The sequence below is a fragment of the Mobula birostris genome, chromosome 12 (genome assembly GCF_030028105.1).
Source record: "Mobula birostris isolate sMobBir1 chromosome 12, sMobBir1.hap1, whole genome shotgun sequence".
Classification (NCBI taxonomy): Eukaryota; Metazoa; Chordata; class Chondrichthyes; order Myliobatiformes; family Myliobatidae; genus Mobula; species Mobula birostris.
Genome location: NC_092381.1, coordinates 109,153,497 through 109,179,284, shown reverse-complemented (window position 1 = coordinate 109,179,284; position 25,788 = coordinate 109,153,497). Strand labels below are relative to the sequence as shown.

The 25,788-nt window shown below is 45.6% G+C and overlaps 1 protein-coding gene across 3 annotated transcripts in view; it reads left to right on the top strand.

Annotated features, from left to right (window-relative positions):
* pak4 (p21 protein (Cdc42/Rac)-activated kinase 4) overlaps positions 1-25,788 on the top strand; it is a 217,973-nt gene that overhangs the window by 179,947 nt on the left and 12,238 nt on the right. For all 3 annotated transcript variants that reach the window (XM_072274454.1, XM_072274453.1, XM_072274452.1), the window contains 5 exons: positions 4,639-5,391; positions 13,245-13,694; positions 17,111-17,244; positions 21,091-21,217; positions 25,329-25,454. In XM_072274454.1, the coding sequence (XP_072130555.1) occupies positions 4,639-5,391; positions 13,245-13,694; positions 17,111-17,244; positions 21,091-21,217; positions 25,329-25,454 (1,590 nt within the window). The remainder of the gene's footprint in view (positions 1-4,638; positions 5,392-13,244; positions 13,695-17,110; positions 17,245-21,090; positions 21,218-25,328; positions 25,455-25,788) is intronic.

The window sequence follows — 25,788 nt, the reverse complement described above, 5'->3', positions numbered from 1 at the left end:
CAATTAATAGAATTCAAAGTTGTCTGTATTCTGTTGGTGAATGTGCCTTATCGATAGCTTGTGAAATTAAGGGTACCCAGTACGTTTATTCCTCCTACTGGGGGCTGGAGTTCCACAGCGAACAGTATTTCAATGGTCCCATTTAATATCAGAGAATGTGTACAATCTGAAATTCTTACTCACCACCAATATCCACGAAACAGAAGAGGACCCCAAAGCATGAAAGACAGCAAAACATTGTAACCCCAAAGCACCCTCTCACTCTTCCAAAGAATGAATGACAGAAAAATATTAGAACTCCAAAGCCCCCCTCTCACACCCCCCCCCCCACTTGCAGGAAGCATTAGCCTCCCCCCACCAAGCAACCAATAGCAAAGCCCCCAAAAAGAGATCTGCAGCCCAACAAACACTATTGTTTATGCAGCAATTCAACTTGCCTCTCCCAACCCTCCCCCCTTCCCCACAGTGGTGTTCACCACAGTGAGAGAGGAGACCAACAAAACAGTCGCTGTTACAATGTTGCAGTCTGTGACATCGCTTTTATTCTGGGTTTCTCTGACTCAAAATAAAAGTGATGCAGCAGATTTTAACAGCAACTGTTTTGTTGGTCTCCCCTCTTGCCGTGGACAACACTTTTTAGTTTCTTGTTAGTGACCTTTGGTATGTCGAATTGTTGGGTGAACAGTAGTTTAAAAGGTCAGCACAACATTGGACTGAAGGGCATGCACTGGGCTGAACTGCTGTATGTTCTAAGCTATCCTTAAAACTGTGCTGAACTGCTGTTATGTCCTACGCTTTCCTTAAAACCTAGAGCAGAAGCAGTCCCTTTGGTCTGCAATATTGTGCTGACCTTTTAACCTACTCCAAGATCAATCTTAACGAGCCCTCCATTTTTCTGTCATCCATGTGGCTCTCTAAGACTCTCTTAAATGTCCCCTATGTATCTGCTTCTACCAGCTGTGCATGCACACCTCCATGTAAAAACCTACCTCTGACCTTCTGCCTATACCCTTATCCGAAAGATCTGTGTATGACACTGTTCTGCTGCAAAGCAGCAAATCTTACAACACGTCAGCGATAATAAACCTGATTCTGTTTCTCTCCTGGACCCTGCAAGTTATCAGAGGTGATGTTCCTTCTGTAACGTGTGGCAATTTGCAAGTAGGCCCAATCCAGATAACCATGCAAGCCTGCCCCAAAAGACATTGGTAATTGGGCCCTGCAAAAATGAATCACCTGCTAGCTTTTTCTTTTCAAAATTTATTTAATTAGCTGAATTTAAATTCCCTCTTTAACCTCGTGTGGATTTACATATGAAGGTGGTCAGTCTAGACTCCTAGTTCTCAAGTTGAATAAATGTCACTGCTCTGACAGTAAGAATGCTTGTCATAACATTGTACAATGAATGGGAATCAAGTGTCCTAGTATTCTGACCAGAAAAAGAACATAGTTACAATAGGGGTTACATTGATCTCTAGTGGCACTGTGTCTCACCCAATTCACCCCGTCTACCCCACAGAATATATTACTGTGAGCTCTGTGTCAACATCTTAGCCTGACTTGTTTGAATAGACCCTGGGGTATCAGTGTTTGAACAGAGCATGCTATTTATCTTCCGTCCAGCAAGCACTCCAATCACATTCCTTTGCAGACTGGAGACCTAAGATCTGGGGGAGAGATAAAACTTGGAAGGAAGTTTGATTGCATTTAGCATTGAGCAGAGATCCCTTGAGGAGCAGCAGGACCACGATCTGGCGGCAGTATTCGTTGATATTCTGCAGACAGGCTATGCCACAGCTGTTTTCACTTTAGAGTCACAGGAAAGTACAGCACATGAACAGGCCTTTCAGCCCATTTAGTCCGTGCCATTTAAACTGTATAGTCCTGTCGTCCTTTGAAATTTTAAATCTTGAGGAAAGCGTCGGCGCTGTTGGTATTTAATTCATATGGCACAAACAGCCGCCTTGGTCCAGCTAGTCTGTGTTGACCATGAAGAAGTTCAGAGTAAAATTTATTATCAAAATATGTATCCACAGCACTGGGCAAAAAGTCTGAGATGTATGTAAAAAATTCTGTAAAGGTGCTTTCAAAAATAGCACTGGTTGACAAATTTCTTCAAAAGTATTGCTTCTTCAGAATTTTCTGTTTATGATAGACCTGAAGCTTTGTGCTTGAAGCTGAGCACAAATATATCAGACTACTTCTATCACGTAGGAATTTGGAGAAATAAGAAATTAACTTTTATTGAATATAATGCATTTAATTGCATAACGGAGATAACGCTTTGCAATGTCTCAGCTAAATATGTTTTGTTGATGATTTTCATTTGCACTCAGTGTCTGAGGCTTCTCACTTAAGTGTCCAACAATAATCAGCCAGCACTGATGGATTCCAGTTGCCCTGAGACCGTTTCTCCATGACTGCAATGTCCTGATGAAACCTTTCACCATGCTCGTCACTGACAGTGCCAAGATTTGCAGGGAAGAAGTCTAAATGGGAACACAGAAAATGAATCTTTAATGACATGTTGCACTTCATGGTTCTGTATGCTTGAAGTAATTGCCAAGAAATTTTTCACCAACAGCCTTGAATGCCTTCCGTGTGATTTTATCCGGGTCCACTAGAAGTTCTTCTAATTGCCTGTCATTGATGCCGTTTGATTTGTGGCCCAACAAAAATTCCTTCCTTAATCTTGGCATCAATTATTCTGACTTGAATTATCAATTCAAATAACAAATATAGGCAATTTCAGAAAAACAGTGTGTGATTGAGGAATTTCATGGTGATTTTCATGATCAGCAGCCCAAGATCTATAAGATACACCCAAAGGTATCCAGGAAGGAAAAACTTTGTTGTCTAGTGCATTGAATTGAAAAGTTTTTAAATATAAAAAAACTATAAGTGGCAGTAAACAGTAAAAAAACTATAAGTGGCAGTAAACAGTAAAAAAACTATAAGTGGCAGTAAACAGTAAAAAAACTATAAGTGGCAGTAAAAAAACTATGTGGCAGTAAATAGTAAAAATCTAAATCAATTCAGTGTTTTGGTGTGATCATCCTTTGCCTTTAAAACTGCATCAGTTCTCTTAGGTACACTGTTGGGCAGTTTATAAGAAAATCGGATGGTAGGTTGTTCCAAGCTTGGAGAATTTGCTACAGTTCTTCTGCAGACCTTCACTGTCTTGCTTGTTTCTGTCTCTCCAGGTAATCCCAGACAGCCTTGATGATGTTGAGATCATGACTCTGTGAAGGCCAAAACATCTGAAACCATACTGTACACTCGCTGACCACTTTATTAGATCCAGGGGTGGAACTCAATGTGTTCTTCTGCTGTAGCCCATCTACTTCAAGATCTGAAGTGTTGTACTTTCAGACATGTTCTTCTATATTCCGCTATTGTAACATGTGGTTATTTGAGCTACTGCTACCTTCCTGTCAACTTGAACCAGTCTGGCCTTTCAAATCTGACCTCTGTCAGTAACAAGGCATTTTCACCAATAGAACTGCTGTTCACTGGATGTTTTTTTTTCCTTTTTTTACACACCAAGCTCTGTAAGCCTTGCTTACTTGGGTTCTTGGCTCCCATAGGCTCAAGTATGGTTAGAGTTCAACACTTCTGTAATCCATTGCATCCACTGTACAGGAGACTGTACCAGATCCCTGCTGCCTGGCCTCATCTGTTTCCACCTCTCACAACGGGGGCATAGAGGCTGGGCATCAGCAGCTTCTGAGATACTCAAACCACCCTATCTGGCACCAGCAGTCATTCCACATTCAAGGTCACTTAGACCACATTTCTTCCCCATTCTGATGTTTGGTCTGAGCAACAACTGAACCTCTTGACCATGTCTACATGCTTTTATGCATCGAGTTGCTGCCACGATTGACTGATTAGATATTTGCATCAACAAGCAGGTGCACAGGTATACCTAATGAAGTGGCCACTGAGTCTAATACTGTATGCTATCTGGAGATTCATCTTGCAGGCATTTACAGTAAAGTAAATACAATAGAATTTATGGAAAGCTATACATAAATAATACATAAAAGGGTGGTTGGGTAGAGATTTGTCTCTACCAAAGGAGGTGCAAGGCGCTCCTTCCCTCCTCTAGCCTGCAGAGTACCCTTGGGTAAAGTGTAGCACTTGTTTAGCCCCCACTCCACCAGAGCAGGTGGTGTGTATCACAAGTCCTGGTTATGTGATCGCTGATGCCAGGCAGACAACCTCTGAAGAGTATTGATAATGGCTGGGGTCACCCGTCTTTGTAAAGACACTGCACAGTGGCAGTGAAGGCAATGGCAAACCACTTCTGTAGGAAAGCTTGTCAGAAACAATCATGGTCATGGAAAGACCATGATCGCCCACATCATACGACACGGCGCAGAATGATGATAAAGATATACATTGTATGTGCATAAAGTGACGCTAGACACAGGAGTGTCTGTACATAACATGACTGACAGGAAATTATAAATACCGGTGATTGGGGATGTGGAGGGGTGTGTTCGTGGGTGGAGGTGTTGATCAGCCTTCCTGCTTGGGGAAAAGAACTCTTTTTCAGCTTTGTTTGGTAATTAATTCCTCAAAAAGTATTTCTGTGAATTAAAATATATATTTTCTTTCTTTTCTTCACTTCAGGCCATTGTAAGGGGAAGCAAAGTTGGAATCGACGGCTCACTGAACTGGCTTCTGGATGAATTTGAGAATGTTTCTGTTACTCGTTCCAACTCCCTGCGGAGAGGGAGCCCACCTTCACTGCCCCATCGGGACCAGTCGCAGGATGGCGTGCACAAGAACGGAGTGCACAATAGCCACACTAAGGGTGTCTACTCATCTGAGTTGGAGGGATATCACGATAACAAGGCGAGGACTGAGGGGAGTAAGCCAGGGTCCAGGGATGAGCGGGACCAGGGTAGGGACGACAGGCACAGGAACCGAAATGCTGAGCGGGACAGCGGTCGTGCTCACCCGCAGCAGCCCAGGGGTCAGGAGCCGAGCAGGCCCAACCACCGTGACAGGGAGCTCCGACCCGATTACCACAGGCACCCTGACAACAGGGGCAAGTCACACCATAAAGTGGACAGCAGGAGAGACCATCACCCGGGCGACCGGGAAGGAAACCACGTTGGTTTCAATGAGCCCGCCAGTTCACAGGAGCGCTCAGCACGGCGAGAGAAGATTGAAGCCGCAGACAAGAGGCCAACGTCCACATACACTGGCGAGATCAGCCCACAGTCCCCAAAGGACAAGCGACCTCTCTCTGGTCCAAATATCCGCTCTCCAAATGTTCCAGATGCTGATGGAACGCGAAAGGGCCTGCATCCATCTGGGAGACCCTTCAATACGTACCCAATGGCTGACGCTGGAACAAGCAGAGGCACCAACAGCCAGGTTTGTATGGCATGCTGCAACTCGCCTTTTTTCCCAAGTTGTTCATTGATCTTTTAATTGCTTAAATAAGCACGTGGAGTTGTGTCAACGAAAGTTTGAACACAAGAGATTCTGTAGATGCTTGAAATCCAGAGCAACACACACAAAATGCTGGAAGAACTCGGCAGGCAAGGCAGCATCCGTGGAGAGGAGTAAACAGTTAATGTTTTGGGTCAGGACTGAAAAGGAAGTGGGTGGGTGTGGGGAAGGAGTACAAGCTGGCAGGTGATAGGTGAGGAGGAAGGAGGGGGTGGGGATGGGAGAGTGAAGTAAGAAGCTGGAAGGTGATAGGTTGAAGAGGAAGGAGGGGGCTGGGGATGGGAGTGAAGTAAGAAGCTGGAAGGTGATTGGTTGAAGAGCTCTCACTTACCACCTCCCAGCTGGTACTCATCCCCTTCCCACCACCTTATTCTGGCTTCTGCCCCTTTCCAGTTCTGATGAAGGTTTCAGCCAAAACATCGACTGTTTATTCCTTTCCATAGATGCTGCCTGGCCTGCTGAGTTCCTCCAGCATTTTGTGTCTGTTGCTTAGGAATTCCAGCATTTGCAGATTCTCTTGTGTTTATGGAATTTGTTGTTTTCCGGCAGCATTACCACATGAAAATATAAAAAGTACTGTACATAGTGCAAAAGCAAAGGGATAACGAGATAGTATTTATGAGTTCATTACTGTTGAGAAATCTGATGGTGGAGGGGAAGAAGCTGTTTCTGAACCACTGAATGAGGATCTTGAAGCTCCTGTACATGGTAGTAATGAGAAGAGGGCATGTCTTGTGTGGTGAGGGTCCTTAGCGATAGGTGATGCCTTCTTGAGGCACCATATTCTGCAGATGTCCTCAGTGGTGAGGTGGGTTGTGGTGGGATGTGGTTGGCTGAGTCTGTAACCCAGCTTCTTGCAATCCTGTGCATTGGAGGTTGAATACCAGGTTTTTGCAAGAATTTGGCGACGTATTAGATCTGCTGGAACTCCTAACAAAGCAGGCTGCTGGTGTGTCTTTGTGATTGCATTGATGTGTTGGACTCAGGATAGACCCTCCGAGAGCTGAGCCCAGGAACTTAAAGCAGCTTCCTCAAAGAAGAATCAGAATCTGGTTTCATATCACTATCGTATGCTGTGAAAATTTGTTAACTTTGCAGCAGCAGTACATAATAGAAAAAAGTGAATTACAGTAACTATATGTACTAAATAGTTGAAATTAAATAAGCAGTGCAAAAATAAATGAAGTAGTGAGTAGTCATTGTCCATTCAGAAATCTGATGGCAGAGGTGAAGAAGCTGTTCCTGAATCATTGAGTGTGTGTCTTCAGGCTCCTGTGCCTCCTCCCTGATGGTAGGTAGCAATGAAAACAAGTCCTGGGTGATGGGCTACTTAATGATGGACACCCCCACCATTGAAGCATCACTCCTTGAAGATGCCTGGATACTAGAGACGCTGGTGCCTGTGTTGGAGCTGACTAAGTTTACAACTCTGCAGTTTATTTCGATCCTATGCAGTAGCACACCTCCCCCCGCCCGGATACCAGACAGCAACGTAGCCAGTTAGAATGTTCTCCATGGTACGTATGTGGAAATTTGCAAGTTGACTTTGGTGTTACATAAAATCTCCTCAATCTCCTAATGAAGTATAGTCACTGTCATGACCTCTTTGTAGCTGCATCGATGTGTTGATATCAAAAACCGACAATTTTTTATAGATGTGTAGTGCAGAGGTTATTGAATGGCTCCACCACAGTCTGGTATGGAAACATCAATGCCCTTGAATGGAAAATCCAACAAAAAGTAGTGGATATGGCCCAGTCCATCACGGGTAAAGCCTGCCCCACCAGTTAGCCCATCTACACAAAGCGTTGTCACAGGAAGGCATCATCCGTTATCCAGAACCTCCACCACCCAGGGACATGCTCTCTTCTCACTGTTGCCGTCTGTGGGATGGTTCAGAAGCCTCAGGACTCACCACCACCAAGTTTAGGAATGGTTATTGCCCCGTGACCAACAGGGACTTGAACCAGTGGAGATTACTTTACTCAACTTCACTTCGCCCACAGCAACTGGACTGGCTTTCAAGGGCTCTTCATCTCATGGTCGTGATATTTATTGCTTATTTTTTATTTATTCTTTTTGTATTTGCAGTTTGTCTTTGGCATACTGATTATCCATCCTGTTGGTGAGGTCTTTCATTGATTTTTATTATGGTCATGGATAGCTCTATGGACAGGAAAGGAATGGAGGGTTGTGGGCTGAGTGCAGGTGGGTGGGACTAGGAAGGAGTAAGAGTTCGGCACGGACCAGAAGGGCCGAGATGGCCTGTTTCCATGCTGCAATTGTTATATGGTTATATGTTGGCCCTAGGATACACCCTCAGAGATGTTGACACCTGGAAACTTGAGATTGCTCACTTTTTCTGCGTCTGATCCCTCATCTTACCCTTTCTGAAGTCCACAATCAGTTCTTTGGTCTTACTGACAATGAGTGCAAGGTTTTTCCTGTGACGCCATTCAACTAGCTGATGTATCTTGTTCCTGTGTGCTTCTTATCACCGTCTGAAGTACTGCCAACAATAGTTGTGTCATCAGCAAACTTACAGATGGCATTTGAGCTGTGCCTAACCACACATGCATGAGTGTAGAGAGAGTAGAGCAGTGAGTTAAGCACACATCCCAGTGTTGACTGTTAGCGAGGTGGCAATGTTATTTTCGATCCACAGAGATTGGTGTGTGCTCTCCTGACTTGCCTTTCCTAAAGACCTTTGTCCTGCTGACATAGAGTGTGAAGTTGTTGCGACACCACTTGACTAGCCGGTCTGTCTTGTTCCTGTACACCTCTCTGTTGCTATTTGAGATTCTGCCAGCAGCTGTGGTTTATTGGCGAATTTATATGTCGTTTGTTCCATGCGTAGCCGCACAGCCGTGAGTGTAGAGAGTCGAGCAGTGGGCTAGGCACAGATCGTTGAGGTGCACCTGTGTTAACTTTCAGCAAGAAAGAAGTGGTATTACCGGTCCACACTATAAGGAAGCTGAGGATCCAGTTCCAGCTCAGTTTTATTTATTTATGGAAATACAGCACGGAGTAGGCTCTTCTGGCCCAGCAATCCCTCGACTTAACCCTAGCCTAATCACATGACAATTTACAGTGGCCAATTAACCTACCAACTGGTAGGTTTTTGGACTGTGGGAGGAAACCGGAGCACCCGGAGGAAACCCACACAATCACAGGGAGAATGTAGAAACTCCTTACAGGCAGAGGCAGGAATTGAACCTGGCTCACCGGTACTGTAAAGCGTTGTGCTAACCACTGTGCTCCCATGCCACCCAGTTATTACTACTAAGGGAATGATGTGATAGTGTCAAATACTGAGCTGTTAACCGATCCTAGAATCCAGTTCAGTTACTGTATTAGTACCGAGGGAATGATGTTATGGAGTAGAATGCTGAGCTGTTACCCATAACTGTAGTCTGATGTATGCCTTGTGGTTGTGAAGAGCAGTGAGATTGTGTGGTGGTAGGTGAATTGCAGCAGGTCCATGTCCTTGGTCAGACAGGAATTGATCAGCGACAACAAACCTTTCAAAGCACTTTGTTGTGGTAGCTGTGAATGCCGCTGGGCGAATTGGCAGCATGAGGTTAGCCTACTGCTTTACAACACTAGTGATTTATCGGAGGATCGGGCTTCAATTCCCACAGCTGTCTACAAGTGTTTGTATGTTCTTTCCATAACCGTGTGGGTTTCCGCCAGGTGCTCCAGTTTCCTCCCACATTCTAAAGATGTACGGGTTAGGGTTAGTAAGTTGTGGGCATGTTGTATTGGCAATGGAAGCATGGCAACACTTGTGGGCAGCTCCCCCAGAACACTGTGGTCACTGAAACAAACAGTACATTTCACTGTATGTTTTAATATTTCAATATACAAATAAAGGTAATCTAATCCCTCACCTTGCTCTTGGGCACTAGATTCCCTGTTGAAGCAGGTGGGAAACTCAGACTGCAACAGAGGATGAACGTACCTGTAAATGCTTCAGCCAGCAGGTTGGCACGTTTTCAGTACCTGGCCAAGTACACCATCAGAGCCTGAGGGTTCTCTTTGAACATGAAAGTGGCAGTAAAGAAGGAAGTTATGTTAGCTACGTTGTAATGATCTGTTAGAGCAGGGGTTCCCAATTTTTTCCATACCATAGACCAATACCATTAAGCAGGGGGTACATGGAGCCCAGGTTGGGAACCCTTGGATTAGAGCACTGTGTTCAATTGTGGACTTTGGCCTGGCATACCGAGGCCTCGGTCCCTGATGACGGATGCTGCTTTCCTGAGTCAGTGTTTCATGTAGATGTACTCAGTGGTGAGGACGGCTTTACCTGTGTTAGACTGGGCCATATTCACTACTGTTTTGTAGGAGTTTCCATTCAAGGGCTTTGGTGTTTCCGTACCAGGCTGTGATGCAGCCGGTCAATATATGCTCTACATATCAATAGGAGTTTGTCAGAGTTTTAGATGTCATGCCATCTCTGATTGTAGAGGGATTTTAACATTGACATCTGGCCTAGAAGGAGGCTTACCATAGGAAGGTTGCACAATTTTATTAATATTTCATGAAAGCTATAAGCAATGCCCTTTGTAATCTTCTAAGTTTAATAGCATGAGACAGACTGGTGATGTGCAGATTCACCATACACTGCACATCTGCTCCAGTTTTCCTGTCTCAATGGGTAAGCTGGAGTGGGAACACTAAGAATAAATACATCATGTCTTACTTGTGATTAACTAATTACATAGCTGAGTTCAATTCTCAAAGGCCTCCTGTCATATAAATGACATTTCATAACTGGTCCAAGACCAATAATTTTATCTTCAAACCATGATTTCCCACATTCAGGATCATTAAGCCAGTAAGCATCCCTTCCCAAAGAATCTATGATCGCACCTCTACCACTCTACCCCCCCCACACATACCCCCCTCTATTCCCCCACCACGTGCCCCCCACACACCCTCCCCCCTCTGGCCCCCCACCCCCATCTAGCCCCCTGTCCCCACTCTATCCCCTCTAGTCCCCACTCTACCCCCAGCCCCCTACTCCATCTGCCCCCAACTTCCTCTTTCCCCTTTGTCACCCCGTTACAATCAACAATTGGCAAGACTGCCCATTTCCTTTGCAGTTTGCTTACTGTGCAAAGATTGTCTCCAGTCTTCCTACGTTACAGTGGAAATCTCATCACAAAAGTATTTCAAAACAGAACTGTAACTGATGCTGGATTCCCTGAATAAATTGTGGAACCTCTTAGTAGGCTGTGGGGAAACGAATAGTTAACAGCACAGGTTGATACCCCTTCATCAAGGTTTTTAATTGTTATTTTATTCTTTATTTATTAGCGATACAGCACGGAGTAGACCTTCTAGCCCCAGCAACCCCACAGGACTGATTTAACCCTGACCGAGTTATAGTCTAACTTACAGTGACCAATTAACCTACCTGGGTAGCTATGTCTTTGAACTATGGGAGGAGACCGGAGCACCCAGAGAAAAGCAATGTGTTCCACAGGGACTCCATTCAGAATGGTGCCAGAATCGTAGCCTAACTCCAGAACGCCCCAAACTCTAATAACATCACGCTATCCGCTCCACAACTCTGGCGCCCACGTTCAAAGTAAATTTATTATCATTAAGTAGATCTATGTCACCATGTACACCCCTGAGATTCATTTTCTCGTGCACATTGACAGTGAATGCAAAAAAAGAATCAGTAAAAGACCGCACACAACAAAGACAAACAAATGACCAATGTGCAAAAGGCAACAAGTTATGCAGGTAGAAAACGATAAATTAATATTGAGAACACGAGTTGTAGAGTCCTTAGAACCGGGTCTGTAGGTTGTGGAATCAGTTTAGAGTTGTAGAGGGTGAAGTTATTCATGCTGGTTCAGGAGTAATAACTGTTCCTGAACGTTTTGCTGAGAGTCCTGAGGCTCCTGTACCTCCTTCCTGGTGGCGGCAGTGAGAAGAGAGAATGGACTAGATGGTGATGGATGCTGCTTTCCTGCAACAACGCTTCTTGTAGATGTGCTCAGTGATGGAAAGAGCTTTACCTGTGATGGACTGGACGGTATTCACCAACACCTCACTGGCCCTAAAGCACGTTGGATGACCTTAAGCACCTTGGAGATGCAAGTATTCCTCTCCCAAAATGAAAGGAGGTTGAATGCAAATTCCTGTCTCCAGCCCTCTATAACTTGTGTGCAGGAGGTCCTAGCTCTTGGCTGTTGTTCCCTGTCACAGCAAGACACACGAAAGCCTCGACTTTCTCATCAGTGATGAGGGGAGGGTTTACCTTCCCTTGTGTTGGACGTACTGAGGCAGCTAACCTGCTTTATGATGCAATATCTGCTGTGACCTCAGCGTTAAACTGACCCGGGTTGTATGCTGCTCTCGGTGGATGTTAAATTTCAATGTTACCAAACATGGTTCATATCTGTTGTTTTTTACGGTTTGGTCTTTAAGAATGCTGGGGCTTTTATGTCATAAAATGTGTACGTTGGTGGAAAATGTTTAGACAAGGCGATTGATGGAGTCATGCCGAGATTGAGCAACATCTGTCATAGTTTGGATTTTTGTTTTTCGTTCTTTCAGACATTTTTTCCTTCTTTCCTATCCTTGCCCTGTCTGCTGTTCCCAGCACCAGTCCCTAATGCATCCCAACCTATTCCATGCCTGCTTTTCCCTCTCTTCCCTCAACCCTTCTTCAACAAGCCTTGCTTGGTGCACTGCATCCTTTGGCACCCACCCCTCCCCCCACCCTGGTGCCCTCCCCCTCCGTGCACTCCTCCTTTTAACCCCCCCCCCACTCCCCTTCCTTCAGGCAACCCTCCCACCCTTCCCTCCTTCCCTCTAACTTAGAGGTTCACATTTTCTACCTCTTTCCTATCCGATTTGCGGCTTACTTCCTTGGTTGAGATGTGCCCTGTTGGGAGAGATGGCTAACACGTTGAAGTACTGTCTCTAAACGTTGGAAGGATGAGCGGTGGTCTTGTTTCACCTGGAATTGATGAGCTGTTGGCTGTGAGGCGGTATCTCTGCAGAGGGGCTTGGCTCTTATGGACAGAAATTCTCAAGCACTGGAGAATTTCTGGCACTTTCTGTCTCTGAAGGGGTGGATATTTAGTCATGAAGTATATCCAAGTCGAGTAATAGATTATTGGGCATCAAGTGAAGAGGATGGAAAGGTAGATGAGACAAGTGTTACTCAGGGCGGATTGAATGGTGGAGCAGGGCGGAGTACATTAAGGCCAAGATTGGTATGTTTTCAGCTTCCACTTGAGGACAAGGTGGTGTACACTGCTGTTGAAAGAAGGTCCCTCCACTCAAATAATGTGCTTATCTGTGTGTGTGTCTCTTAGCTCTCTCTGTCTTTTGGTCCTTGAGTCAGGGAGCGCAGACTAGTGAGAGGGAGAGCCTGTCTGAGCCTGGTTGGGATGTGGGATGGACTGTAGTTTTTGAATGCAGATCATGGTGTCTGGGGCTTTGCTATTGTTTGCAAGCTGGCTGGTGGGGGGGTGATACTTTTGCTGTTGTTTGTGCATGGGGGTCTTTGGGATTCTAGCATTATTCTGTGTCTCATTCTGTGGGTTTTTTACTGTTTCGTGAATGTCTGTGAAGAGTAAGAGTTTCAGGTTGTATATTGTATGCATTCTCTGATATTAAGTTGAACCATTAAAGTTGGCTAATTCCCTCAGCTACACTGACCTGTGGTCAGCTGGGTGAGTGAGTACAGCAGTGCACATAACTAATGTGGATCTAGTTTCTCTAATGTGTTCTCCCTTTGTGCGAAGGTTGATGTCAGGGTAGGAGTACCTCACGATGTCCGGCACAATGGCCCCACTGCCACCAAGAACAGTGCAAATAAGCCGGAACAGGGTCACTTCAAGCCGACCCACGTGGAGGCAGTGCACCCGGGCCTGTCCCCCCACGCCTCCGACACGCACCTGGCACGCAGTCCTCAGACCAGCTCCCAGCCTTCGTACCCAGCACAGCCCCCGGCCCCTGACTCCAGGTCGCCCCAGCGTGAGCCGCAGCGGGTGTCCCACGAGCAGTTCCGAGCAGCCCTGCAGATAGTGGTGGATCCGGGTGACCCCCGGACATACCTGGACAATTTCATTAAGATTGGCGAAGGCTCGACCGGGATCGTCTGCATCGCCACCGTGAAGACTACAGGCAAGCTGGTGGCAGTGAAGAAGATGGACCTGAGGAAACAGCAGAGGAGGGAGCTGCTCTTCAATGAGGTAAGCTGGGTCACGGAGGTCTTCACTGCACTCGCGGCCCCTGACCGCCTGGGTAGTGGAGAGTCGATAGAGATGTACAGCAGAAGGTTTCTTTCACAGAGTTGTGGGTGCATGGAACACCCCACCACGGGTGGTGATAGAGGCAGATACACTGGGGACATTTAGCTTAGATGGATGAGTGAGCTTGGGCTTTCCTCTTCAGAGCGAAGGGGGATGAGAGGTGACTTGAAGAAGTATACAAGATGACAAGAGGCATAAATCGAGTGGACAGCCAGAGACCTTTTCCCAGGGCAGAGATGGCTAATACGAGGGGGCTTAATTTTACTGTGACTGGGGGAGAGCTTAGGGGGTGTTAGAGTTTTTTTACCCCCAGAGAATAGTGGGTGTGTGGGGAAACACCCTGCCAGGATTTTTATAGAAGCAGATACATTTAAAAGCCTGTTAGCTAGCCACATGGATGATGGAAATATGGAGGGCTATGAGGGAGGGAAGAGTTAGGTTGATCTTGGAGTAGAGTATAAGGTCCACACAGCATCATGGGCTGAAGGTTCTGTACTGTGCTGTAATGTTCTAATGTGGTCAGGCAGGAGAGAGCAGATATTTGCTGGCAAGCTCAGCACAGCGTGGCAGGTAGACAGCTGCTTCCAAGGTACTTTCCAGCTTGTGCGTGTCACTTGTGACATTCTATTGCATGTATTGTACAGTAAATCTGCCTCTTGTCCTCGTTAGCTTCGCTTTACTCCCAACATTCACCTATTCTGTACCCCCCTCCACCTCCCCACTCCATCCCTCCCTCCCCCACACTGCCAGCACCCCACCCTTCCTGCCTCCGCCCCATCCCTCCCTCTCCCACCACGCCCGTTCCTCCATCTCCCTCTCCTTCCCTTTCTCCCTCCCTCCAACCCCTCCCCCTCTCCCTGCCAGCCCATCCTACCCTCTCCCATCTCCCTTTCTCCCCCCCCACCTGCTTCTGTTCCATCACTGCACGGCCAGGGACTTTCTGTTCACTCACGTCAGTGTAATGCAAATGAGTTGAGGCTGGCTTTTTGATAATGCAGGGAATTCCCAGCCCTGCCCAGTTCCTAGACACATCCTGGCACACAGTGAAGGGCAAGGATCATCACCAAGGTGCTCATTCTTGAGCAAGACTGACAACATATCACCAACCAAACCTGGAATATTGCCGTGGCCTGATTTACACCTGATCTAAGACAGCATCCAACTCTCCTAGATGGCAGTGGAGGTTGAGACAAATTATCTCCCAAAGTAAACTAAATTACTTGTGAAATAGTTTCCTTGCATTTGGAGGAAGCACTGCTCATACTCAAACTGAGGGATGGTTTTGTGTTAATTGGTTTTGGCTAGTGAGCTTAACCTGGTATTTAATGAAGGTAATGGGAGCATAGTGATTGTTCATTAGTAAAGGGTGCCACACTAACGTAGCAGTTAACGCAATCCTATTACAGCTCGGCACTGGCATTCAGAGTTCAATCTCGGCATCCTCCCTGAGGGATCCCCACGCCCACTTCCCCCGAGGGGTCCCCATGTCCCTTCCCCCAGAACGCTTGGGTTTCCCTCAAGTGTTCCAGTTTCCTCGCACTTCCCAAAGATGAATCGGGTAGATAAATTGTCCGTGATTGATTGGCTTAGGGCTAAATCAGTGTTGCTGGGTGGCATGGCTCGAAGGGCCTGAAGGACCTATTCTGTTATGTCCCTGCCAAAGGAGGTGTAAGATGCTCCTTCCCTTCGCTAGCCTGTAGGTCACCCTTGGGCAAGCTGTAGCACCTGCTTAGGCCCTCCCCCTGGGATCGGGGTCGCGTGAAGCCATGGAAGCAGGTGGTGTCCTAGTTATGTGACCACTGATGCCAGGCAGACAATCTCTGTAGATATTGACGATGGCTGGGGTCACCCCTCTTGTAAAGACACTGCCCAGAAAAAGGCAACGGCAAACCACTTCTGTAGAAAAATTTGTCAAGAACGTTCATGGTGACCATGATCGCCCAAGTCATAGACACGGTACATGGTGATGGTGATGATGACTCTAAATCAGAGGTTCCCAACCTTCTTTATGCCGTGGAACCCTACCATTCACCATGGGGTTTGTGGGCCTCTGGCTGCGAACACCTGCTAAGGCAATAAAATAAAATCGTCACGGAGGCTGCTCCTAGAACTGGCAGGATCTGTGGGAATCTGAACAGTTCAAGACAAAAAATGTGCATGAAGTATAGTGGATCTGCATTTTCTGTGGCGGTCTTGACTGAGAAAATGCTTCTGGTGTTTACTTGGTGAAAATAATCCTGAAGCCAGCTTCACACCAGCTGTCTGTGACCAGATCACAAGAGCAGCAGCTGACGGCCATCCCTCTGGGCAGACAAAAGTTCCTCGGGTTACTGGCACAGTTGCTGGAGGACAGACGCACAAACAGCCCTCTTTCCTTCCCGCCCGCTGCCCCCCTGCCCAGCTTGGCCACTTCCCTTTAGGAGGCTGTGACATCAGGCTGTTCGTTGGAGAAAGCAGCACACACAAAGTGCTGGAGGATTTCAGCAGGGCAGGCAGCATCTATAGGGAGAATTAGACAGTCGATGTTTTGGGACAATACCCTTTATCAGGACTGGAAAGGAAGGGGGCAGAAGCCAGAACAAGAAGGTGGAGGGAGGGTGATAGGTGAAGCCAGATGGGTGGGGGGGGGGGGGGGGGGAGGATTGAAGTAAGAAGTTGGGAGGTGATAGGTTGAAAAGGTAAAGGGCTGAAGAGGAAGGAGTCTGATAGGAGAGTAGAGTGGACCATGGAGGAAAGGGAAGGAGGAAGGGCAGCAGAGGGAGATGATGGGAAGGTGAGGAGAAGAGATTTCCTGCTTGTGAAGCCCTCTTCACTGCATTACCATTTCCTGGGAGTGTGTGGACCTGCTGCCCCTCAGCTTCGTGTGAGCCAGATTGGTTCCCCGAGCTCTGGCACTGTCTCTTTAGAGTTTGCATGTTCTCCCTGTGACCGTGCGGGTTTCCACCGGATGCTCTGGTTTCCTCTCTGGTTCCAAAGACACGCAGGGTGATGAGTTAGTTGACCACTGTAAACTGTCCCAAGTGTTGGTGAGAGGTAGAATTAAGGGCGTCAAAGTTTACGGGGAGAGCAGGTGAGGGAGAAGGTGGCTGGGTGGGGCAGGATGGAATGAAATAAGGAACTGGGAGGTGATATGTGGAAAAAGGTGAAGGGCTGAAGAAGAAAGAATCTGATGGGAGGGGAGAGTGGACCAGAGGAGAAAGGGAAGGAGGGGAACCAGGTTGAAGGGGTTTAGTCACAATGTTGACTGTTTACTCTTTTCCACAGGTGCTGCCTAACCTGCTGAGTTCCTCCAGCATTTTGTGTGTTTTGCTCAGTGCATCACATTATAGCATTCCCTCTTTTCTTCCCCTCTGCAGGTTGTGATAATGCGAGACTACCATCATGAAAACGTGGTGGAGATGTACAATAGCTATCTGGTGGATGACGAGCTGTGGGTAGTGATGGAATTCCTGGAAGGAGGGGCACTGACTGACATCGTAACGCACACCAGGTATGGTTCAGAGTGCAATGACATATTCAGAGACTCAAAACCTCTTCCTAGAGCAGAGATTTCCAGCTTGGGGTTCACAGACTGAATGGTATTAATCCATGGTATCAAAAAAGTTGGGAGCCCCTGTGCAAGATCCTTCAACACAAAGTCTAGACTGATGCTTCACTGACGTACTGCGAGGGTACTAATTTTTCACTTGGGGGCAAGTACGATCAGAATTAGGCCATTCAGACCATCGGATCTGCTCCTACACGCCATCATAAGCTGACTTATTATCCCTCTCAACCCCATTCTTCTGCATTCTCCCCGGTAATCTTTGACACCCTGACTACTATCAACTTCCAGCTTAAATGTAGCCAATGACTTTAATCAAGTATTAATTGGAAAGACTTACTAAGCTCCCAGATGGACAGTAAAGGTCCTGTTATGCTCTTTTAAAAGAATTTCAGAGAAAACCTTTGGAAGGATGTGCTGACACTGGAGAGGGTTTAAAGGAAGTTTACAGAAATGTTTCCAGGATTGAACGGCTTGCCATATGTGAAATGTTTGATGGCTCTGGGCCTGTACTCACTGGAATTCAGAAGAATAAGAGGGGACATCATTGAAACCTATTAAAATGTTAAAAGGCCTCAATAGAGTGAATGTGGAGAGGATGTTTCCTATAGTGGGAGAGTCTAGGACCAGTGGACCTAGTCTCAATGGAGGGGCATCCTTTTAGAAGGGAGTTTAGGTATGTATTTAGCCAGTGAGTGCTGAACCTCTGGAATTTGTTCGTTTTTAGAAGCTTTTTGTTTGACGCATGTCTCCGGGGTTGTACACTTAATGGGTTCTCTTTTTCCCTCACTTTTCTGCTCAGTAGGTTTTTTTTTTGTTATCACAAAATTTTGTTTTCAATCTTTAAGATGATAGTTTTTTTTTTGAGGCATTGTAAGTGTTGTTACTTCGATGTACTCATGTCATTTTTCCTATATATACAATAAAAAGATTTGAAAAGAAAAATGGAATTTGTTGCCACAGGTAGCTGTGGAGGCCAAGTTTTTACTAATATTTAAGGCAGAGGTTGATAGATTCTTGATTGGACAGGGCATGAAGGCATATAGAGAGAAAGCAGAAGATTGAGGCTGAGAGGAAAAATGGATTAGCCATAATGAAATTGTGGAGAAGACTTGATGGGCCAAAGGCCCCAATTCTGCTCCTATATCTTGTGGTCTAAAATATTCCGTCTTTAGTTGGTTAAAATTCCTACAGAATAGACTGTGCTCTTTATTGTACCACTGTTTCTAAGAGCTTGCTGAGCACAAAGCAGCTTCTGTGCCTCCTACATGACAGCGGTGTCTATATTTAAGAAGTACTTCACTGACTATAAAGTACTTTGGACTGCTGTGAAAGGGATGTGGAAGTTGCTATAGAAACACAAATCTGTTTGAGCACAAGCAGATGGTTCAAAGCAGGATCCGATGGTGTTATACTCATGGTGATGTACAGCCCTTGATGCAGCCGAGTGCAAGGAGACCATAATGTACGGGACCAGAATAAGGCCATTTGGTCCATTTTCCCTCTCAGCCCCAACCTCCTGCCAAGTCCTCGTATCCCTTCATGCCCTGACTAATCAAAGCATTCAAACTGGCTGCATCACCGTCTGGTATGGGGGGTGGGTGGTGGTGGGGGCTACTGCACAGGATCGAAATAAACTGCAGAGAGTTGTAAACTCAGTCAGCTCCATCATGGGCACCAGACTCCGTAGTATCCAGGACATCTTCAAGGAGCAATGCCTCAAAAAGTGGCATCCACCAGCGAAGACCCCCATCGCCCACCAGCGAAGACCCCCATCACCCAGGACACGCCCTCTTCTCATTGCTACCATCAGGGAGGAGGTACAGGAGCCTGAAGACACACACTCAACGATTCAGAAACAGCTTCTTCCCCTCTGCCATCTGATTGCTGAATGGACAGTGAACCCATGAAACTACCTCACCACTTTTTTATTTCCACTTTTGCACTACTTAATTAATTTAACTTTATATAATATATAGATATTTTTACTGTTATTCTGTTTTTTTTCTCTCTACCATTGTACTGCTGCCGCAAAGTCAAAGATTTCACAATGCCCATGATATTAAACCTGATTCTGATACTGACCTCTGCCTTAAATATACCCGGTGATTTGGCCTCCACAGCTGCCTGTGGCAACAAATTCCACAGATTCACCACCCTCAGGCTAAAGAAATTCCTCCTCATCTCCGTGCTAAATGGACATCCCTCTTTTCTGAGGCTGTGTCCTCTGGTCTTAGACGCACCCATCCCCCACCATAGGGAACGTCCTTTCCACACCCACTCTACGTTAAGGTCAGGTGTTCAAAAAGGGGAGGAGGGGTGTTGAGGGGAAACAATGAAAGTCCTCTCTTGGCTGCCTCGGCCACCACTGATCCACTCTCCCAGCAGCTGACTGGTCCTGTGCCCAGAGTTCAGCTCGAGCACTAGCTTTCAAACAGAAATTGAGAGGAGATTCAAAGAAATGGTTTCCAAGGTTACGGAAGAGGCACAGTAGACTGAATGGCGCCGCCCCGTGTTGCCTGACCCGGTGAAAAGGAGAGGAAAGTAAAATGCCCTTACTCTCAAATAAAAAAAACATACACAAAGCAGAAGTGGTCACTACACCCCATGAATAATAATGGATCTGGATTCAGTTGTTCTGAATAAATAGGCTGCTTTTCTTAGAAGCAAATCTTTCATCTTTCTTGCTCAGCTAGAAACTTTGGTTGATTTAAAATTTTAATTATTGCAATCAGCTCCAACACTATATTGAAGTTTGCCGGTGGCACTGTTGTTGTGGGCCATATCAAAGGTGGTGATGAATCAGCATACAGGGGAGACTGAAAATGTGGCTGCGTGCGTGTCATAAAAACAGCCTCTCACAATGACAGCAAGACCAAGGACATCAGGAGAGGGAAACCAGAGGTCCATGAGCCAGTCCTCATCAGAGGATCAGAGCTAGAGAGGTTTCAGCAACTTTAAATTCCTGAGTGTTACTATTTCAGAGGAGCTGTTCTGGGTCCAGCATGGAAATGCAATTGTGAAGAATGCACATCAGCACTTCTACTTCTTTAGGAAACTGAGGAGATTTGGCAAAAACCTTTGACAAACTCCTCTAGATGTGTGGTGCAGAGTGTATTGACTGGCTACATCACAGCTTGGTATGGAAACACTAATACCTTTGAATGGAAAATTCTACAAAAGGTAGTGGATATGGCCCAGTACACCATGGGTAAAGCCCTCTCAACCATTGAGCACGTCTACATGAAACACTGTTATAGGAAAGCAACATCCGTCATCAGAGATCCCCACCACCCAGGCCATGTTCTCTTCCTGCTGCTGCCCTCAGGAAGAAGGTACAAGAGCCTCAGGACTCACACCACTGAGTTCAAGAACAGTTACTACCCCCTCAACATTCAGGTTCTCGAATAAAAGGGGATAACTATACTCACTTGCCCATCATTGAGATGTTCCCACAATCAGTGATCTCACTCTGAGGACTCTTTGTCTCATTACTTCATGTGCTCGTTATTTATTGATATTTATTTACATTTGCATTTGCACAGTTTCTTGTCTTCTGCATTCTGATTGATCTTTCATTAGTCCTGTTATTGCTACTATTCTGTAGATTTACCAAGTATGCCTGCCAGAAAATGAACCTCAGGGTTGATTGTGGTGACATACGTATATGTACTTTGAAAATAAAATCTACTTTGAACTTTGAAGGAAAGGAATCTTTCCCGCTGTTTTAAATGATAAAGAGGTTAAAGATATCAGCTACCTGATGATAATGGCTTAATTTCTGTGTCACAGGATGAATGAAGAACAGATAGCGACAGTCTGCTTGTCTGTGCTAAAGGGTTTGGCCGTCCTCCACGCACAAGGGGTGATTCACCGAGACATCAAGAGCGATTCCATTCTCCTAACCCATGATGGAAGGGTAGGTGCATGTTGCATGCCATTGCAGCCTTTTTGAAATTATAAACAGGAAATCTGCAGATGCTGGCTATCCATAGCAACATGCACACAAAATGCTGCACCTGCTGAGATCCTCCAGCATTTTGTGTGGGTTGTTTTTGAAATTATGATGCTCCTCCTTTTGTTATGTTAGTGACAGTCTCTGTAAATCATCTTTATCCTACACAAGGTAATGTGATTTAATGATTCATCATCACATCATGTGCTGTTTCGTATGACGTGGGTGATAATAGTCTATAACTGCGATTGTCCTTGGCAAATGTGGTTTGCCATTGCCTTCTGGGCAATGTCTTTACATGGTGCGTTACCCTACCCCTGATCAATACTCTTTGGAGATCGTCTGCCTGGCGTTAGTGGTCACATAACCAGGACGTGTGATATGCACCAGCTGCTTGTACGACCATCCACCACCTGCTCCCCTGGCTTCACGTGAGGGTCTAGGCAGGTGCTACACCTTGCCCAAGGGTGACCTGTAGGCTAGCAGAGGGAAAGAGTTCCTTAAAACTCCTTTGGTAGAGGTGTATCTCCATCTCGCCACCCTAAATTTTGTATACCTTTATCAAATCTCCCCTCATTCTCCTACACTCCAGAGAATAAATCCTAATCTGTTCAACATTTCCTGATAACTCAAGTCCTGGCCAATATCCTTGTAAATTTTCTCTGTTCTCTTTCAAGCTTATTTACATCTTTCCTGTAAGCAGGTAACCAGAACTGCACACAGTACTCCAAATTATGTCTCACCACGTCTTATACAGCTTCAACATAACATCCCATCTCCTGTACTCAATACTTCGATTTCTGGAGGCCAATGTGCCGAAAGCTTTCTTTACAACTCTTTATCTGCCTGTGCTGCCACTTTCTTGGAATTATGGATCTACATTCCCAGCTCCCTCTTCTACCGCAGTCCTCAGTGCCGCACTGTTCACTGTGTAAGTTCTACCCTGGTTTGTCCTCCCAAAGTGCAACACCTATCTTGTCTGCATTGATTTCTATCTGCCATTTCCCCAGCTGGTCCAGAACCCGCTGCAAGCTTTGATAGCACTGGACAACAAAGATTTTGCTTTCTGAATTCTTTTGGGTTTATCTTATTTATTTCTTTTTTATTTATTTATTTATTTATTGAGATACAACACAGAGTAGGCCCTTCCATCCACTGCAGTGATGCCACCCAGCAACCCCCGATTTAATCCCAGCCTAATCACGGGATTATTTACAATGAACCTACTAATCACTACGTCTTTGAACTGTGGGAGGAAACCAGAGCACCCGGAAGAAACCCACGCGGTCACAGAGAGATCGTATAAACTCTTCACAGGCAGCAGCGGGAATTGAACCTGTGTCACTGGTGCTGTAAATTGTTGTGTTAACCACTACACCATCGTGGGCTGTTTGTTGATCGCGAATGTCACGCAACAATTTTTAAAAAATCACCTGTGTTTGTTATTTCAATTCATAATTCGAGCCAATTAAAACGTTGCCCACAGTGTACGCTGGGAAGTTTTCTCTCTTTTCAGGTGTGCCTGGGCAGGATGAATGCTGTACGGCAGAACAGGTTTTAGAGAAACAAGACATGGAGTCCACTGCTGTCCTCTATGCCACCGATCATGGTGTCATCTGCAAACTTGCTGATTCAGTTTGCCATCAGACCCTCCAATCAGCGAGTTCATCTTGAACATACTAAAGTAGTCAATAGCCAGCTGGTGACATAGTGGCATCAGCGCTGGACTTAAGAGCGAAGGCTCCTGAGTCCGAATCCAGCCGGCTCCTTTGCACACTTTCCATCTGTGCTGGGTTGAGCGTCGAGCTCGCAACTCGGCCTTGTAAAAATAAGAAAGCCTGCTAAAAAAAAAATGCCATCATGACGGCGTCCCAATGACTCTACTCAGAGTTAAGGGCTTTCTTCTTCTTCTTCTTCTTCTTCTTCTTCTTCTTCTTCTTCTACTAGAGTAGTCAGTAGTCTTATAGCAGCAGGATAGACGCTGTCCCTGGGTCTGGGAGGTGTTAGATAGAATGTCAGACCTGTTAGAATCTTTAATTATTTTGACTACTTTGGAAAGACCATAAGACATAGGAGCAGAATTAGGCCATTCAGCCCATTGAGTTTGCTGCTTGATTTTCCTGGTTTCTCCCTGTGACTTTTGATTCCTTTCCTAATCAAGAGGCTGTCAACCTCCATTTTAACTATATACACCCAATGTCTTGGTTTACATTGCCAAGTGGGCAGAGTCCACAATGGGGGGGGGGGGGCAGGTGGATGCTTTTGGGAGGCAGTATGCCCTCTCCTCCCCACTGCCCCTCACAGTTGTGCGTCACCCCCTCCAATGTATCCTCTTCTCTAGTACACCGTGCTCTTCTCGTTTCTACGCTGGCTCTCACATTTTGGTGTACATGTGCACTCTATCCCTCTGCATGTTTCAGCCCCCCTCCTCTCACTCACACTAGCAATCTCCTCCCCCCGCCTGCTCAGATTTAGATTCATTTATTTATTGCATGTACATTGAAGCGTACAGCCCTCCTCATGTATCTTGGGCTGTGATTTGTCAGTAAGCATGTTTTCTGTTCCATTTGCTGTGCGCACAGCAGTATGGAAGATACACAGCAGGGTTCAACTAATTGTTCAGTGACTATGCCATGCTGCCTTTGAAGATTTCTGTAAGTCTGAGGGAGTTGCATTGGCCACATGGACAAGAATTATTCCCCTGATGTGGCAGTTATTACCTTTGATTTTAGTTATTAAAAGGTTGATTCCGTTTCGGGGCACTAAATAACTGAACTATAAAATTATAGAGCACTTAATTCTGGCCACAGCTTGCTTTAGTTGGATGTGAATGCCCCTTTGTGGCCATGTGAGGTACTGTGTGTGAGATTTCTCATCTGCAGGAGGGCTGGAATTAAATGGAATCAGAGTCTCTTTCAAAAACATAAGAGATTCTGCACATGCTGGAAATTCAAAGAAACACACACAAAATGCTTGGAGGAACTCAGCAGGCCAGATAGCACCTGTAGAAATGAATAAACAGTCTACATTTCCGGCCGAAACCCTTGTTCAGGACTGGAAAGGAAGGGTCTCAGCCCGAAACGTCGATTGTTTATTCTTTTCCATAGATGCTGCCTGACCTGCTGAGTTCTTTCAGAGTTTCTTTATTTTTGTTGACATTTAAATTGTTTCATAATCAAAAACACATTCTTCCAGTGGTCTGTTGGTTTCTGTGATCACCAACTGTCTTCCAACGTGTTGGAACATGCATTTGTTTTGAATTAATTACAAATGAAAAGGAAACAGCTGGCAAATCAGCTGTGCAGTATTGGGATCCGAGTTTCTACAGTGTTCCTTCTGCCTAACGTGATAAAGGCATTGAACCATATGGACCTAAGAACAGCGGCCAGCAGGAGGACGAAAGATCAAAGGAATTAAAGACATCTCAAAAGCTAAATTTAAAGAATGAAATGTACAAGATGATAAGAGGCATCGATCAAGTGGGCAGCAGGGTGGAAGTGGCTAAGACGTGGGCGAAATTTGAAGGTATTGTGAGGAAAGTATAGGGGGTGTCCCAGAGTTAAGTTATGTACACTGAGAGTGGTGGCTGCTTGGAATATCTGCAGGGGTGATGGTAGACGCAGGTGGCTTCGGGGCATTAAAGTCAATCTTAGGAAGAGGGATATTTGAGAGGGAAGGGTTGGACTGATTTAGCACTGTGTTAAATGGTCAGCACAACATCGTGGACCGAAGGGCCTGTACTGTTCTTTGCTCCTGGTTTAGTCGTGGAATTCCAGCCTTCAGTATGAAGTAAAATGTACTGTGTACCCGTAATCTACACCTCTTGGCAAATTGTTTCTCAGGCCCTTGTCTATATTTTTTCACCAGTACTGTGCTATGTTCAATAAGGTCTGTCTTATGCTGGCTGAGGAAGAAAAAGCTTTTTGTAAGAACTTCCATTAACTCAACACTAATTCCCCTTCCACGCCCATATCACTATCAGTACATCTCGACTGGATTTGAAAATAGGTACTATGAAGAGTTACAGGTTGTTACCCCTACAAACCAGTTTACACACTCTCTACTTGTCTTTAAGGTGAAGCTTTCGGACTTTGGGTTCTGTGCCCAGGTGTCAAAGGACGTGCCGAGGCGTAAGTCACTGGTGGGTACACCTTACTGGATGGCGCCAGAGCTGATCTCCCGGATGCCGTACGGTCCTGAGGTAACTTTCTGCCTTTCCTTATCAGCTTCATTCTCATCAGCAAACCACTGTCACTGGACAGCAACTTTTTTCAGATCTGTCTTTTTGTTTATGATAGGCTGCTTGAAGCTGAAAACAAATATAATTTTAGATGACTTGTATCACATAGGAATTTGGAGAAATAAAAAATTAACTTTAATTGAATGCAATGCATTTAGTTTCTTAAACGGAGTTGACTCTGCAATAGTTCAGCTAAACTAAAAATGTTTTGTTGATAATTTTCATTTGTACTCAGTGCCTGAGGCTTCTCACTTAAGTGTCCAACAATAATCAGCCAGCATTGATGGATTCCAGT